This window comes from Rana temporaria, chromosome 12, assembly GCF_905171775.1.
Source record: "Rana temporaria chromosome 12, aRanTem1.1, whole genome shotgun sequence".
NCBI classification, from domain to species: Eukaryota; Metazoa; Chordata; class Amphibia; order Anura; family Ranidae; genus Rana; species Rana temporaria.
In genome coordinates, this window is record NC_053500.1 from 12486696 (window position 1) to 12501997 (window position 15302).

The following is a 15302-nucleotide window of genomic DNA, read 5'->3' on the forward strand; positions in this document are numbered from 1 at the left end:
ACGCGCTTCATTTAAATGAATCATGCCCCCTAATCGCCGATTTGAATTCCGCCGCCAGAAATACACTACACCGCCGTAACTTTCGGCGCAAAATCGTTGAGGATTCGAAATTCCGCCAGGAAAGGTACGGCGGCGTAGCGTATCTCTGATACGCTGCGCCTATCTAATTCTCTGTGAATCTGCCCCTATGTTTTTTGTTCTTCCATACATAATTAATTAACAGGGTATTTAACACTCTGAAGTAAGATTGGGGCATTTCCACTGGTAACATTTGAAATGTATACAGTATCTTTGGTAGAAATACCGGGCCAGATTCTCCAAGAATCTGCGGCGGCATCGCGTAAGCTATTTACACTACGCCGCCGCAACTTACTGGAGCAAGTGCCGTATTCCTCAAGCACTTGCTCCGTAGTTTGCGGCGGCGTAGTGTAAAAGGCCCGGCGTATCCCTGCGTAATTCAAAGGGGGCGGCTTATATTTAAATTAAGCCCGCCCCCGTGCCGAACGAACTGCGCATGCGCCGGGCTAAAAATAGCCCAGTGCGCATGCTCCAGTTCTCGACGGAAAACGTCAATGACGCCGACGTGTCATTGACGTAAAGTCGTATTCAAGAACGACTTACGAAAACGACGTAACCGACGGGAAAAGACGACGCGGACCCGACGCCATACTTAACATGGCATACGTCGGACTGGCGTAAGGTCACCCCTCATATAGCAGGGGTAACCTTACGCTTACGCAAACGACGTAAGCGACGGTTACGCGACGCGATTTCGTTCGGGAATCGGCGTATCAGGCTCATTTGCATAAACAAATGAGACCTGAACGTAAACGCCACCTAGCGGCCGGCGGCGAATTACATTTCAGATCCGACAGTGTAAGTGACTTACACCTGTCGGATCTTCAGCGTATCTATGCGAAAATGATTCTAGGAATCACTCGCATAGATACGCGGGTCAAAAAACAGAGATACGACGGAGTTTCCTGAGATACAGCGTCGTAACTCTGCTGAGAATATGGCATCTTCAGAATGTTAATTCGTCCTATCCATGATATCAGTCTATTTATTATTATTTTTTATTTCCCTTTTGATTTAGTCTAGGAGAGGGATGTAGTTTATTTTATATATTTTTTTTTTTTATTGAGTTAGCCAATTTTATGCCCAGATACTTAAGCTCCTTCTGCCATGGGAAATTGAACTCTCAGGAGCTGCTCTTCTCCTTTACTGATGTTGACATTCAAAATCTCCATCTTCGTTACATTGATTTTGAAGTTTGTTATCTCACCGTACTGTTTCAGGGTTTTAAGCAAATTTGGTAATGTAGTCCTGGGGTTGGTAATATAGAAAAATATGTCGTCTGCAAAAGCTGACAGTTTATGTTCTTCTTCTTCTACCTTAATGCCCTTGATATCCGGATTGTTGCGGACCATAGCAAGAAGAGGCTCAAGGGACAGCACAAACAAAAGGGGAGATAGGGGGCAGCCCTGTCTCGTTCCGTTCTTCATCTCAAAAGCTTTAGATAACGTACCATTCATTTTAATCCCGGCAGAGGGGTGATGGTATAGTGTTTTTATCCACTAGATCCTCCTTGATCCAATTCCCATTGTTTCCAATGTTTTAGTCATGAGTCTCCAGTCTACCCTGTCAAATGCTTTTTCTGCATCTATTGACAGGAGTAGACCTGGGGACACATTCTCTTTTATTTTCTGGAGAAGGAGTAGGGCTCTTACCCCATTATCCCTCTCCTTCCTTCCTGGGGTAAATCCGACCTGGTCTGGATGGACCAGGATGGTCATCACCCTTTTCAATCTTTCTGCCAGGACTTTCGCGAACAATTTTATGTCTGCGTTAAGCAATGATATAGGCCTATATCCGGAGCAGAGTGACCCATCTTTCCCTTCTTTCGGGATTACCATTATAGTAGCTACTGCAGCTTCCCTACTCATTTTGTATTCCGATCCCAGCCCGTTCATATATTGACTCAGTCTAGGGATCAAAATCTCCCTACATTTTTTAAAGTAAAATATTGTGACTTTTTCCTGGTGCCGAGTTCCTTAGAGCTCTGCTGATTTCTTCCTCCGTAATTGGTTCATCTAATATAGATTTTTCAATCTCCTCGATTTTTGGTACTTTTTTTGCCTTTTTCTCTCCTGTCTGCCAGCCCTTTTGCTCCTTGTAGTAGTTTTTAAAAGCTTCTGCTATGTCCTTTGTAGCATACACCATATCCCCTTTTTTTTTTTTTTTTCCTCTATATAATTCCCGGTTTTCTTCTTTTGTACCATTTTTGCTAAATGCTTGCTCGATTTGTTTCCTCATATATACCTTTCTCTGGCGATACTATTTAAAGTTTTTTTGATCTCTTGTTCCATGAGTTCTTTAAGCTCTTCTCTTTTTAGTACTATTTTGTATTATAGCTCTTGTTGTTGTCTCTGTTTTTTATGCTCTTGTTCAGCTTTGAATATTTCCCCAATCAGAGTATTTAATTTATTACATCTCTCTTTTTTCCTCCTAGCTCTCTCCGAGATCAGAATCCCCCTAATGCAGGCCTTGTGTGCCTCCCATAGGGTGGCTCCCGATACCCCTTCGGTGTCATTTATCAGAAAATATTGGTCTAATTCCATTTTCACCCTTTCTAATCCTGCCTCATCTCGGAGTAGTTCTTCATTGAGTCACCAGGAATAAGGTTGTTTTTTATGTCTCTATTTTCATACTTATAGGGGCATGGTCCGAGTGTGATACAATTTCAATACGTGTCTCTATCACCCTCTCCAATAGTCTATGGTCCACCAAAATATAGTCAATCCTAGAATACGTCCCGTGCACGGGGGAGTAAAACATATAATCCTGTATTTTTGGGTGCATTATCCTCCAGATATCGACCATCTGGTAAACTGTACATTTTTTGTTTTATCTTTTTCAACTGGATGGTATTAGTCCCCTGTGCCCGGGATGTGCTATCAATTTCTGGGTTCATGCAGAAGTTCAAATCTCCCATCAAAATCACATGTCCTGGCCTAAAGTCCTTCAATTTTCCTATTATTCTGTTAACATATTTAATGGGGTTCACGTTGGGTGCATGGACATTTGCCAAAGTGCACTCCATGTCCCCTAGTTTTCCTTTTAGGAAGATAAATCTTCCTTCCGTATCCGTCAATCCTAGCATCCAAAGTGAACCGCATTTCCTTAGAAAAACCTATTGCAACTCCCCTTTGCTCGCTTTGAAATTGTATCTCCATAGTACCAAATATGAAACTTAGGGGAGTAAAATCTAACGTTTGATTCCAAAGTCAGGTGGGTCTCTTGTAGGAAGACTACATCTGCTCTGTACTGTCTGATCTCTTTTAATATCTTATGTCTCTTAAGGGGGGTATTTAGACCTCTGACATTATAGGACATGAACTTTATTGCTGTCATCTCATCTTATTTTTCTTTTTTTTGCTGTTACCTTTAATCTGCCTACCATAGAAATTTTCTTTACCTCCTTGAGGAATCAATGAGGAAAGATTCCCTTTCCCTCCCTCATCCTTCCTCCCTTCCCACCCGCCTTTCCAATACCCCCTCCCACCCCTCCCTCCTCCCCCTTTGGCCCATTCCTGGCCTCAGAACTAGGGTTGTCCCGATACCACTTTTTTAGGACCGAGTACAAGTACCGATACTTTTTTTCAAGTACTCGCCGATACCGAATACCGATACTTATTTTTAAATGTGTCCCCAAATGCAGCCATGTCCCCCCACAAATGCAGCCATGTCCCCCCACAAATGCAGCAATGTCCCCCCACATATGCAGCAATGTCCCCCACATATGCAGCCATGTCCCCCCACAAATGCAGCCATGTCCCCCCACAAATGCAGCCATGTCCCCCACATATGCAGCCATGTCCCCCCACAAATGCAGCAATGTCCCCCCACATATGCAGCAATGTCCCCCACATATGCAGTCATGTCCCCCACATATGCAGCCATGTCCCCCCACAAATGCAGCCATGTCCCCCCACAAATGCAGCCATGTCCCCCCACAAATGAAGCCATGTCCCCCCACAAATGAAGCAATGTCCCCCCACATATGCAGCAATCTCCCCCACATATGCAGCCATGTCCCCCCTATATGCAGCCATGTCCCCCCTATATCCAGCCATGTCCCCCCATACCTAGATGCCGCCACCGCATGGTTAAACAGCGTGCGGGGAACATCACAGCTTTCATTTGAATAGCTGTAGTGCTCCCGCTGCTCCGCGTATAGACACTCCCCCTTGCTCGGGATTGGACAGATCCGTCCAATCCCGAGCAAGGGGGAGTGTCTATACGCAGCGCAGCGGGAACACTACAGCTATTCAAATGAAAGCTGTGATATTCCCCGCACGCTGTTTAAACATGCGGCGGCGGCGTTGTTGTGGTGTGCGACGGGGTCGGCTGCGGCATTCGTTGCGGCGGCGGAGGGGGGGGGTGGCCAAGTATTCTATTTAGGTATCGGGGGGATTTGCGGGAGTACAAGTACTCCCGCAAATACTCGGTATCGGTCCCGATACCGATACTGGTATCGGTATCGGGACAGCCCTACTCAGAACCATAGGTGGTCCCAAAACATGGCCTGTTGGGGGAACTTGAGGACTGAGGTTGAGAAGCACTGGTCTATACAATATTTCTGGCAGTTGTCTCTAAAATAATACACTCAAATTTGTATTTCATAAAATTGCAGCCAAATCAAGCTGATAACATACTCTACAATTAAAAAAGTGAAAAAAAATTGGACTATATTGGCCAGATAAGAGTACACAACCATATAAAATCAATATATTTTATTACACAATTAATCTAAATTACCATACAATGTATATGCATGATTGTAATTTAATAACAAATACAGTATGTGTTTGTTTTCTCATAAGCTTATGAGCACACAAATACATATTTAGGCAGATTGGCGCTCTGCCTCTCTGCACGGTCAATGGTGGGTGGCGGCGGACATTGAGTCCGCGGCACCTGCCGTTGGTCTCCTGCTGTGTGTAATCACAGCAGGAGTGAGCCTCCTACCTGGAAGTGCAGGATCACGTATATATATATATATATATATATATATATATATATATATGATCCTGTGCACAGCTGATGCCCTGTAGCAGGGTGGTCACTAAGTGGTTAAAAAGGAGGACCTTTTGCCTGATAAATGGTGTTTAAATAAAATTGGCTTTTGTCTATGTCATCCATGGCAGTGTGCAGCTCCCTATTCCCTTTTTTGACAATCCTTGGCTATTATGCCGCGTACACACGACCGTTTTTCGGGTTCTAAAAAATGACGTTTTTTAAGGGTCTAAAAAATAGGATTTTTGTACTCACCGTAAAATACATTTCTCTGAGTTCCTGGACAGACACAGCAGCCTTTGACCTTAGGGTTATATCCGCTTCCTTCCAGGAACTCTCCTGGAAGGAAGCGGATATAACCCTAAGGTCAAAGGCTGCTGTGTCCGTCCATGAACGAAAGAGAAAATAGGATTTTTGTACTCACCGTAAAATCCATTTCTCTGAGTTCATGGGCGGACACAGCAGCCTTTGACCTTAGGATTATATCCGCTTCCTTCCAGGAGAGTTCCTGGAAGGAAGCGGATATAACCCTAAGGTCAAAAGGTGCTGTGTCCGTCCATGAACGAAAGAGAAATTTTTTTTTTTTCAACCCGATCATTAAAACGGCCTTGCCTACACACGATCGTGAAAAAAAAAATGCTCTAGCAAAGCGCGGTGCCGTACAACACGTACGACCGCACTATAAAGGGGAAGTTCCATGCGGATGACGCCACGCTTGGGGCTGCTTTTGCTGATTTCGTGTTAGTAAAAGACGATTCGCGCTTTTCTGTCTGTTACAGCGTGATGAATGTGCTTACTCCATTACGAACGCTAGTTTTACCAGAACGAGCGCTCCCGTCTCATAACTTGCTATTGAGGATGCGCGTTTTTTTCATGTCATTAAAGTGCACACACGACCATTTTTTACAATCTTAAAAACGACAACGTTAAAAATGTTGTGAAAAAATAGAGCACGTTCGAAATTTTTAATGCCCATTTTTTAGATCGTGAAAAATGCTCTGGAGCCCAAACACAATCGTTTTTAATGACATAAAAAAAAACATAGGGCTAGATCCAGCATTGATTTACCCCGATGTATCTATTGATACGCCGCGTAAATTCAAAGCTGCGCCAGGGTATCTTCTTTCTGTATTCAGAAAGCAAGATACGCCGAAATTAGCCTAAGATCCGACTGGCGTAAGTCTCTTACACCGTCATATCTTAGGGTGCATATTTACGCTGGCCGCTAGGTGGCGCTTCCGTCGTTTTCGGCGTAGAATATGCAAATGACCTAGATACGCCGATTCACAATCGTACGTGCGTCCGGCGGATTTTTTTTTACGCCGTTTGCGTAAGGATTTTGCGGCGTAACGTTGCTCCTGCTTCTATGAGGCGTACGCAATGTTAAGTATGGACGTCGTTCCCGCTTCGAATTTTGAATTTTTTACGTCGTTTGCATAAGTTGTTCGCGAATAGGGCTGGACGTAATTTACGTTCACGTCAAAACCAATACGTCCTTTTGGCGTACTTTGGAGCAATGCACACTGGGATATGTACACAGTAAAAATTGTCAATCACGTCGGGTCACCATCCATTTACATAAAACACGTCCCCCTCATACTCATTTGAATTAGGCGCGCTTACGCCGGCCCCATTTACGCTACGCCGCCGTAACTTAGGAGGCAAGTGCTTTTTGAATACAGCACTTGCCTCTTTGATTTACGGCGACGTAGCATAAATACGATACGCTACGCCGCCGTACAAAAATGCGCCGCCCTACCTGAATCTAGCCCATCATTTTTTAGAACCCGAAAAACGGTCGTGTGTACGCGGCATTAGCCTTAAGAATGGCCAGCAAAGTTTCCAGATTTACCCCGTTTCCCACTGGCTTTAATAAGGTACGGGTTAAAGTTTTTGCAAATTCCAGACTTTACAATGAGTTTCAACAATCGGCTCACTCATTAATAACGCATACATATTATTAACAATGCAGAGTCCTTTCCATGCAGTTATCACTCACTGAACTGATACAGAAAATGTCCAACCCTAACCCTGTGATTGGCCGGCTCTACTGTCCACATTTACCAGTGACCTTCCTTCACTGGCTGTACCATAAAACATGCACACAGTTTTAATATTTTTTTATTTGGTTCAGTTGCCACCATACAGAGTGCAGGTCACACAGTGCTGTATAACAATTTTCAGTGTGCATAGTACTACTGGTGCAGAGTTTTCAGTCTGAATAGTACTAATCCAGAGTTTACGCAATGATGGTGCAGAGTTTTCAATGTACAGGGGGTCCCCGACGCCTGACTTACGAACCACTCCTACTTACGAACCGGGCGCTGCGGGGACCCTCTGCCGTTCTGCGTGGACCGTCTGCTGCTCTGCGCATGCTCAGAACAGCATTCAAGGGAACATCGGAAATTTCCGTAATTGTCGCTCTGTGCATACGCGGCCAACTTACGAACATTTCCGGATTACAAACAGGAGGAAAGTCCCTAACGGGTTCTGTGCAGTGTGCACAGTGCTGGTGCAGAGTTTTCAGTGGGCACAGTGCTGGTGCAGAGTTTTCAGTGGGCACAGTGCTGGTGCAGAGTTTTTAAGGAGCAGAGTTTTCAGTGGGTTTTCAGTGTACACAGTGCTGGTTCAGAACTTCCAGTGTGCACAGTACTGGGCCAAGGTTTTCAGGGTGCACAGTGCTGGTGCAGGGAAGAGATGATCTGAGGCGTCCTCCGAACTCCCACTTTTATATAGCTACAGGCCAGAATATAATGAATTTGGAGGATGCCCAAGCTCATCTCAGTGTATACAGTGTTGGTGCAGAGTTTTCAGTGTGCACAGTGCTGGTGCAGAGTTTTCAGTGTGCACATTGCTGTGCAGAATTTTCAGTGTGCACAGTGCTGGTGCAGAGTTTTCAGTGGGCACAGTGCTGGTGCAGAGTTTTCAGTGGGCACAGTGCTGGTGCAGAGTTTTCAGTGGGCACAGTGCTGGTGCAGAGTTTTCAGTGGGCACAGTGCTGGTGCAGAGTTTTCAGTGGGCACAGTGCTGGGGCAGAGTTTTCAGTGGGCACAGTGCTGGTGCAGAGTCTTCAGTGGGCACAGTGCTGGTGCAGAGTTTTTAAGGAGCAGAGTTTTCAGTGGGTTTTCAGTGTACACAGTGCTGGTTCAGAACTTCTAGTTTGTACAGTACTGGGCCAAGGTTTTCAGGGTGCACAGTCCTGGTGCAGAGTTTATTAGGGGACACAGTGCTGGTGCAGAGTTTTCAGTGGGTACGGTGCCGGTGCAGAGTTTTCAGCACAGCTAGTGCTGGTGCAGAACTTCCAGTGGGCACAGTACTGGGCCAAGGTTTTTTTAGGGTGCACCGTGCTGGTGCAGAGTTTTCAGTGGGCACAGTGCTGGTGCAGAGTTTTCAGTGGGCACAGTGCTGGTGCAGAGTTTTCAGTGTATACAGTGCTGGTCCAGAACTTCCAGTGTGCACAGTACTGGGCCAAGGTTTTCAGGGTGCACAGTGCTGGTGCAGGGAAGAGATGAGCTCATGCGTCCTCCGAACTCCCACTTTTTATATACCTCAATGAGCTACGGGCCAGAATATAATGAATTTGGAGGATGCCCGAGCTCATCTCAGTGTATACAGCGTTGGTGCAGAGTTTTCAGTGTGCAGAGTGCTGGTGCAGAGTTTTCAGTGTGCACAGTGCTGGTGCAGTTTTCAGTGGGCACAGTACTGGGCCAAGGTTTTCAGTGTGCACAGTGCTGGTGCAGAGTTTTCAGTGGGCACAGTGCTGGTGCAGAGTTTTCAGTGGGCACAGTGCTGGTGCAGTTTTCAGTGTATACAGTGCTGGTCCAGAACTTCCAGTGTGCACAGTACTGGGCCAAGGTTTTCAGGGTGCACAGTGCTGGTGCAGGGAAGAGATGAGCTCAGGCGTCCTCCGAACTCCCACTTTTATATACCTCAATGAGCTACGGCCCAGAATATAATGAACTTGGAGGATGCCCGAGCTCATCTCAGTGTATACAGCGTTGGTGCAGAGTTTTCAGTGTGCACAGTGCTGGTGCAGAGTTTTCAGTGTGCAGAGTGCTGGTGCAGGTTTCAGTGTGCACAGTGCTGGTGCAGAGTTTTCAGTGTGCACAGTGCTGGTGCAGGTTTCAGTGTGCACAGTGCTGGTGCAGGTTTCAGTGTGCACAGTGCTGGTGCAGAGTTTTCAGTGGGCACAGTACTGGGCCAAGGTTTTCAGTGTGCACAGTGCTGGTGCAGAGTTTTCAGAAGGCACAGTGCTGGTGCAGAGTTTTCAGTGGGCACAGTACTGGGCCAAGGTTTTCAGTGTGCACAGTGCTGGTGCATAGTTTTCAGTGGGCACAGTGCTGGTGCAGATTTTTCAGTGGGCACAGTGCTGGTGCAGAGTTTTCAGTGGGCACAGTGCTGGTGCAGAGTTTTCAGTGGGCACAGTGCTGGTGCAGAGTGGGCACAGTACTGGGCCGAGGTTTTCAGGGTGCACGGTGCTGGTGCAGGGAAGAGATGAGCTCAGGCGTCCTCCGAACTCCCACTTTTTGGTACACCGATGAGCTGCGGGGCAGAATATAATGAACGTGGAGGATGCCCGAGCTCATCTCAGTGTATACAGTGTTGGTGCAGAGATTTCAGCATGCACAGTGCTGGTTCATAGCTTCCAATGTGCACAGTGCTACCCACAGTGCTATTCCAGTCTCTCTTACCTCTACTAATACGATTGTGCATAAAATGATCTAGGAACAGAACCTTCCGGAGGCACAGTGCGTCAATGTCCTTTCCGTAAGATTCTGCCCTAACCTTCACAGCTGTAAAATATTAATAATTCAGGAATAAAATTTGACAATTTATAAAATGGCACAAAGCAGTTTTCTCTTTTATGCTATGAATTGGTGCAGATGAAATGCTAATAACTTGGTGAAGATAAGGTTGGCCTGTAAGCCCAGTTGGCATTGCCCGGTGCGGGGTCGGCGCCCCCTCAGGGCTGCTGCTGGTATTGGTGTTCGGTGGCTGTAAAGTAATCTTCTAAGATACCTTGCAGGTATTCGAAGGTCGGTCTCTGTTCGGGGGCCTGCTGCCAACATTCCAGCATGATGTTGTACAGCTCCCGCGGGCAGTTTGCTGGGCATGGCATGCGGTAGCCACGCTCCAGAGCTGTGATCACCTCCAGATTGGACATACCTGGAAAGAAAGCAGAGTGTCAGTTACCTTCATTAAAGTGTAACTCCAGCCGAAACATTTGTTTTACGTTTTTGGATACGGAATGGATAGGACTTCGGTGGGGAGAGTTCCCCTCACATTGCGTCCCAATGACAACGCCGCCGCGCAAAAAGTGACGGGTAATCTCAGATAGCAGTACATATCAGTTAGGCCTTGTCTGGTCGTGTGTACGAAGCCTTAGAGGCTCTAGCCTTACTCTACTCTATTAGTGCTGTGTCCCTCATAGAGCTTCCCCCTCACTTCCTGTCTTGGCAGTCCTGATAAACACAAGCCTGGTCACTCAACGAGTCATCAAAACAGCTCACTTATCAGAAGGCATAGTACAAGGTTTTATCAAACAAATTCTATCTGCAGTGCTTTCTTTAGCTATATCATGGTGCTTTGGGAATCCTTTGTCGAGCACACAAATATTTATTTATAAAACAAAGGTTGTGATTAACCTGTGGCCACCAGCCATAGCATACTGTCTATGGTGGAGGTGTGCCACCCTACATTCCCTCCTCATAAGTGTTAATATTCCATTCCCTCCATTGGGCGCACTGCTGTAGTTCTGTCAACTCCTCATAAGTGTTAATATTCCATATAGTACTGTATTATGTAAAGACCAGAACCCACTGTAGCTGTTTAGATTTCTTCCGTTGGGTTTTCCAAACAGTTGAGATTTAATTCCCTCTGGGATCGATTCATGTGATCACTTTGATGAAGAGCCCATCCTACTGGCTCCAGATAGTACATAGTGACCACAAGCGGTCAGTGACACCTGGGTCACACTGCTGGGGGCACTAAGTGAGCGCACTCCAAGCACAGAGCAGCCACACTGACTGTATATATATATATATATATATATATATATATATATATACTATTTTACCAATAATATGTACACGGACGGCGCATGCGCCGTTCGTAAAAAAATGTCAATCACGTCGGGTCACCATTAATTTCCATAAAACACGCCCCCTCATCCTCATTTGAATTAGGCGTGCTTACGCCGGCCCCATTTACGCTACGCCGCCGAAAGTTAGGAGGCAAGTGCTTTGTGAATACAGTACTTGCCTCTCTGACTTACGGCGGCGTAGCGTAAATACAATACGCTACGCCGCAAAGATGCGCCGTACCTGAATCTAGGTATAAGACACCATTAAAGTTCATGTGCGTGTAAAGGCAGGCGTCCCAATACTTTTGGCAATATAGTGTATTTGAAGATGGGGTTTTGTCATCCTTCTCTGTAATGCAGTTTACATAGGTGGCATCTTCCAGTGCTTTTTAGCTTGGGTAGGGGGGGGGGGGTGGGGGACAGTAGGCCATCTTATATTTATTAAAGGCCCTCTGACCCAGACGGAGGCCATCAGGGTCAGAGGCCTTTAATAAATATAAGATTGTCCTCAGCAATGACTGGCTCATCAGAGGCAGGTCAAACATCTGCACTGTCCTTGCTACTGTTCCTATCAGAAGTTCTATTTAGAAGGTTCATATGAATCCCGTCTACAATGCTAGCTGACCCTTTGTAGGGAATACAGCGCCCTCACCTGGATACGGTGTCCTTCCATAGGTAATTATCTCAGTCATAAGGATGCCAAAGGACCACACGTCGGATTTTATGGTGAAGGAGCCGTAGTTGGCAGCCTCGGGTGAAGTCCATTTTATTGGGAACTTGGCTCCTGTTTAAAAACAAAAACAATACGTCACATGACTAGATTGAGAGACATCCAGAGAACCATTGATGATCTCCTTCTGAAAATGCTAGCTGGCTGGCAGTTACGTTGATCATCCGACATATACGTGTCTGAAAAGTTGTGTAAAGTCATAGTTTGTTTTCTTTGGAAAGTGTTCATGTATTTTGTGCAACAACTACACCAGCCAGTAGATGGCAGTGTTTATATGTTTGTATAGCTGCTCTATGGTAAACTCTGTCTTTTCTCTGTGTATAATATAGTTCCTGTTTCCTGTCTGCAGTTAAGCAGCAAAGCCTATGTGGACTGTGCACTGTCTGTTCTGTAGGGTTACAGTATATACAGAATTTTTAACACAAAGCAACCACATCCTAGTAAAAAAAGCCTGTCAACACCAACATGATGTAGAGTGAGATCCTTGCCAGTTGTGTGAAAGCAGTGTTCTCTTTGAAGAAGTCTGGCATGCCCCCTGCTAAGTCAAACCTCTCCAATCAGCAGGAAGCATTAGCTTTGCTAAATGCAAAACTATAAGTATGACTTACAAGTAGGGTTGGGACCAATACCAAGCATTTGCCCGAGTACTTATACTCGGGCAAATGCTCCCGATGCTTCACCCGATACTTGTACAGTCAGCGGTGATCAGTGCGTGGGGAAGTTACAAGCACCGATCACCGCTGTATAGATTTAATAGTAATTTCTCCGCTTCTCTCTTCACCCCCCCCCTGCGGCTTTCAGCTGCTTTAAAATCAGCGGTGATCGGTGCTTGTAACTCCCCCACACAGGATCACGCTGACTGTCCCGTGTCCTCCTCCAGCCCCCCTCCGTTTTGCTGCAGTCTCTCGCCCTCTGTGTCCCCCCTCGGTGTTTCCTTCTCCCTCCGTGTCCCCCTCTGTGTTTCCTTCTCCCTCCGTGTCCCCCTTGGTGCTTCCTTCTCCCTCTGTGTCCCCCTCGGTGCCTCCTTCTCCCTCCCTGTCCCCCTCGGTGTTTCCTTCTCCCTCCGTGTCCCCCTCGGCGTTTCCTTCTCCTCCGTGTCCCCCTCTGCGTTTCCTTCTCCTCCGTGTCCCCCTCTGTGTTTCCTTCTCCTCCGTGTCCCCCTCGGTGTTTCCTTCTCCTCCGTGTCCCCCTCGGTGTTTCCTTCTCCTCCGTGTCCCCCTCTGCGTTTCCTTCTCCTCCGTGTCCCCCTCTGTGTTTCCTTCTCCTCCGTGTCCCCCTCGGTGTTTCCTTCTCCTCCGTGTCCCCCTCGGTGTTTCCTTCTCCTCCATTTCCCCCTCTGTGTTTCCTTCTCCCTCCGAGTCCCCCTCGGTGTTTCCTTCTCCCTCCGTGTCCCCCTCGGTGTTTCCTTCTCCTCCGTGTCCCCCTCGGTGTTTCCTTCTCCCTTCGTGTCCCCCTCTGTGTTTCCTTCTCCCTCCGTGTCCCCCTCTGTGTTTCCTTCTCCCTCCGTGTCCCCCTCTGTGTTTCCTTCTCCCTCCCTGTCCCCCTCGGTGTTTCCTTCTCCCTCCGTGTCCCCCTCTGCGTTTCCTTCTCCTCCGTGTCCCCCTCGGCGTTTCCTTCTCCTCCGTGTCCCCCTTGGTGTTTCCTTCTCCCTCTGTGTCCCCCTCGGTGTTTCCTTCTCCTCCGTGTCCCCCTCGGTGTTTCCTTCTCCTCCATTTCCCCCTCTGTGTTTCCTTCTCCCTCCGAGTCCCCCTCTGTGTTTCCTTCTCCCTCCGTGTCCCCCTCGGTGTTTCCTTCTCCTCCGTGTCCCCCTCGGTGTTTCCTTCTCCCTTCGTGTCCCCCTCTGTGTTTCCTTCTCCCTCCGTGTCCCCCTCGGTGTTTCCTTCTCCCTCCGTGTCCCCCTCTGTGTTTCCTTCTCCCTCCGTGTCCCCCTCGGTGTTTCCTTCTCCCTCCGCGTCCCCCTCGGTGTTTCCTTCTCCCTCGGTGTCCCCCTCGGTGTTTCCTTCTCCCTCGGTGTCCCCCTCGGTGTTTCCTTCTCCCTCCGTGTCCCCCTCTGTGTTTCCTTCTCCTCCGTGCCCCCCTCGGTGTTTCCTTCTCCTCCGTGTCCCCCCCTGTGTTTCCTTCTCCCCCTGTGTCCCCCTCCGTGTTTCTTTCTCCCTCCGTACTCCTCCTCCACCCCCTGGAACTGTCAGTATAGAGAGCAGACGTATCCCCAAAAACCGGGGACAGGGACTTAAAAAGACTCTGCATGACCCAAGATGGCCACCAGGGTCACCTGGAAAAAAAAAGCGCATCACTTCTCCAGGGGACAGAGTAAACCATAGAGAAAACCAGTTTCTCCTGACTTCCTCCTCCAGCTGCATTGCCACTATGGTCAAGCGCCACCTGCAGTGGAGACTGTAGACTGCACCTGCCTACATGCAAACCCCAGAAATAAGAGAAGAGATCTCACCACTGGAGTCTCCAAGAAACAAGCCAGCTAAATTATCTTATCAGCATAAAAAAGAAAGAAAGAAACACAAGCAGTTTTAGGTAAAGTGGTAGGCTATGGTAGTACATTATTTAGTACATACTGTAGGGTGGGCTGTACTTACCCTCTCTGGCTGTATACTCGCTGTCCTCAATCACACGGGCCAGACCAAAGTCAGCGATCTTACATGCCATAGTGGAGGACACCAGGCAATTGGCTGCTCGCAAGTCACGATGGATGTAGTTCTTCTGCTCTATGAACCCCATTCCTTCCGCAATCTGTGTAAAAGGAGAAAAGTCAGTATCTCCTTTAGACTTCCCAACTGTGTAGGAGAAAGGGCTTACCTTGTTGTTTATAGGCTGAATCAATCATTTTTGAAGATGTCCTGTTGCTAGAAAATCTACAACTCTGCTTGCATATTATTAGGTAGATTCAGAGAGATTGCCGCAACTTTGCGGCGGCGTAGCTTAGCGTGTTTAGGCTACGCCGCCGTAAGTTAGCAAGGCAAGTACTTGATTCTCAAAGTACTTGCCTGCTAAGTTACGGCGGCGTAGCCTAAAGCGGGCGGGCGTAAGGGCGCCTAATTCAAATTTGTCTGAGGGGGCGTGTTTTATGGTAATGAGGCTTGACCCGACGTGATTGACGCTTTTTGTTAACTGCGCATGCGCCGGGCGCCTACATTTCCCAGTGTGCATTGCGGCTAAGTCTGCCGCACGGGCCAATTGATTTCGACAGGGACGTAAACGACGTAAATCCCTATTCACGGACGACTTACACAAACGACATAAAATTTTCGAATTTCGAAGCGGGAACGGCGGCCATACTTTAACATTGTCTACGCCACCTAGGGGGCAGCTTTAACTTTAGGCGGCCTATCTCTTACGTAAACGGCGTAAATGTACTGCGGCGGCCGGGCGTACGTTCGTGAATAGGCGTATCTACTG

At 47.4% G+C, this 15302-nt stretch overlaps 1 protein-coding gene across 2 annotated transcripts in view; it reads right to left on the reverse strand.

Annotated features, from left to right (window-relative positions):
- Positions 1–7184: 7184 nt before the first annotated feature.
- HCK (HCK proto-oncogene, Src family tyrosine kinase) overlaps positions 7185–15302 on the reverse strand; it is a 58708-nt gene continuing 50590 nt past the window's right edge. For both annotated transcript variants that reach the window (XM_040331482.1, XM_040331483.1), the window contains exons 10-12: positions 14483–14636; positions 11814–11945; positions 7185–10245 (exon numbers count right to left, since the gene is read on the reverse strand). In XM_040331482.1, the coding sequence (XP_040187416.1) occupies positions 10043–10245; positions 11814–11945; positions 14483–14636 (489 nt within the window). In that variant the 3' untranslated portion in view covers positions 7185–10042. The remainder of the gene's footprint in view (positions 10246–11813; positions 11946–14482; positions 14637–15302) is intronic.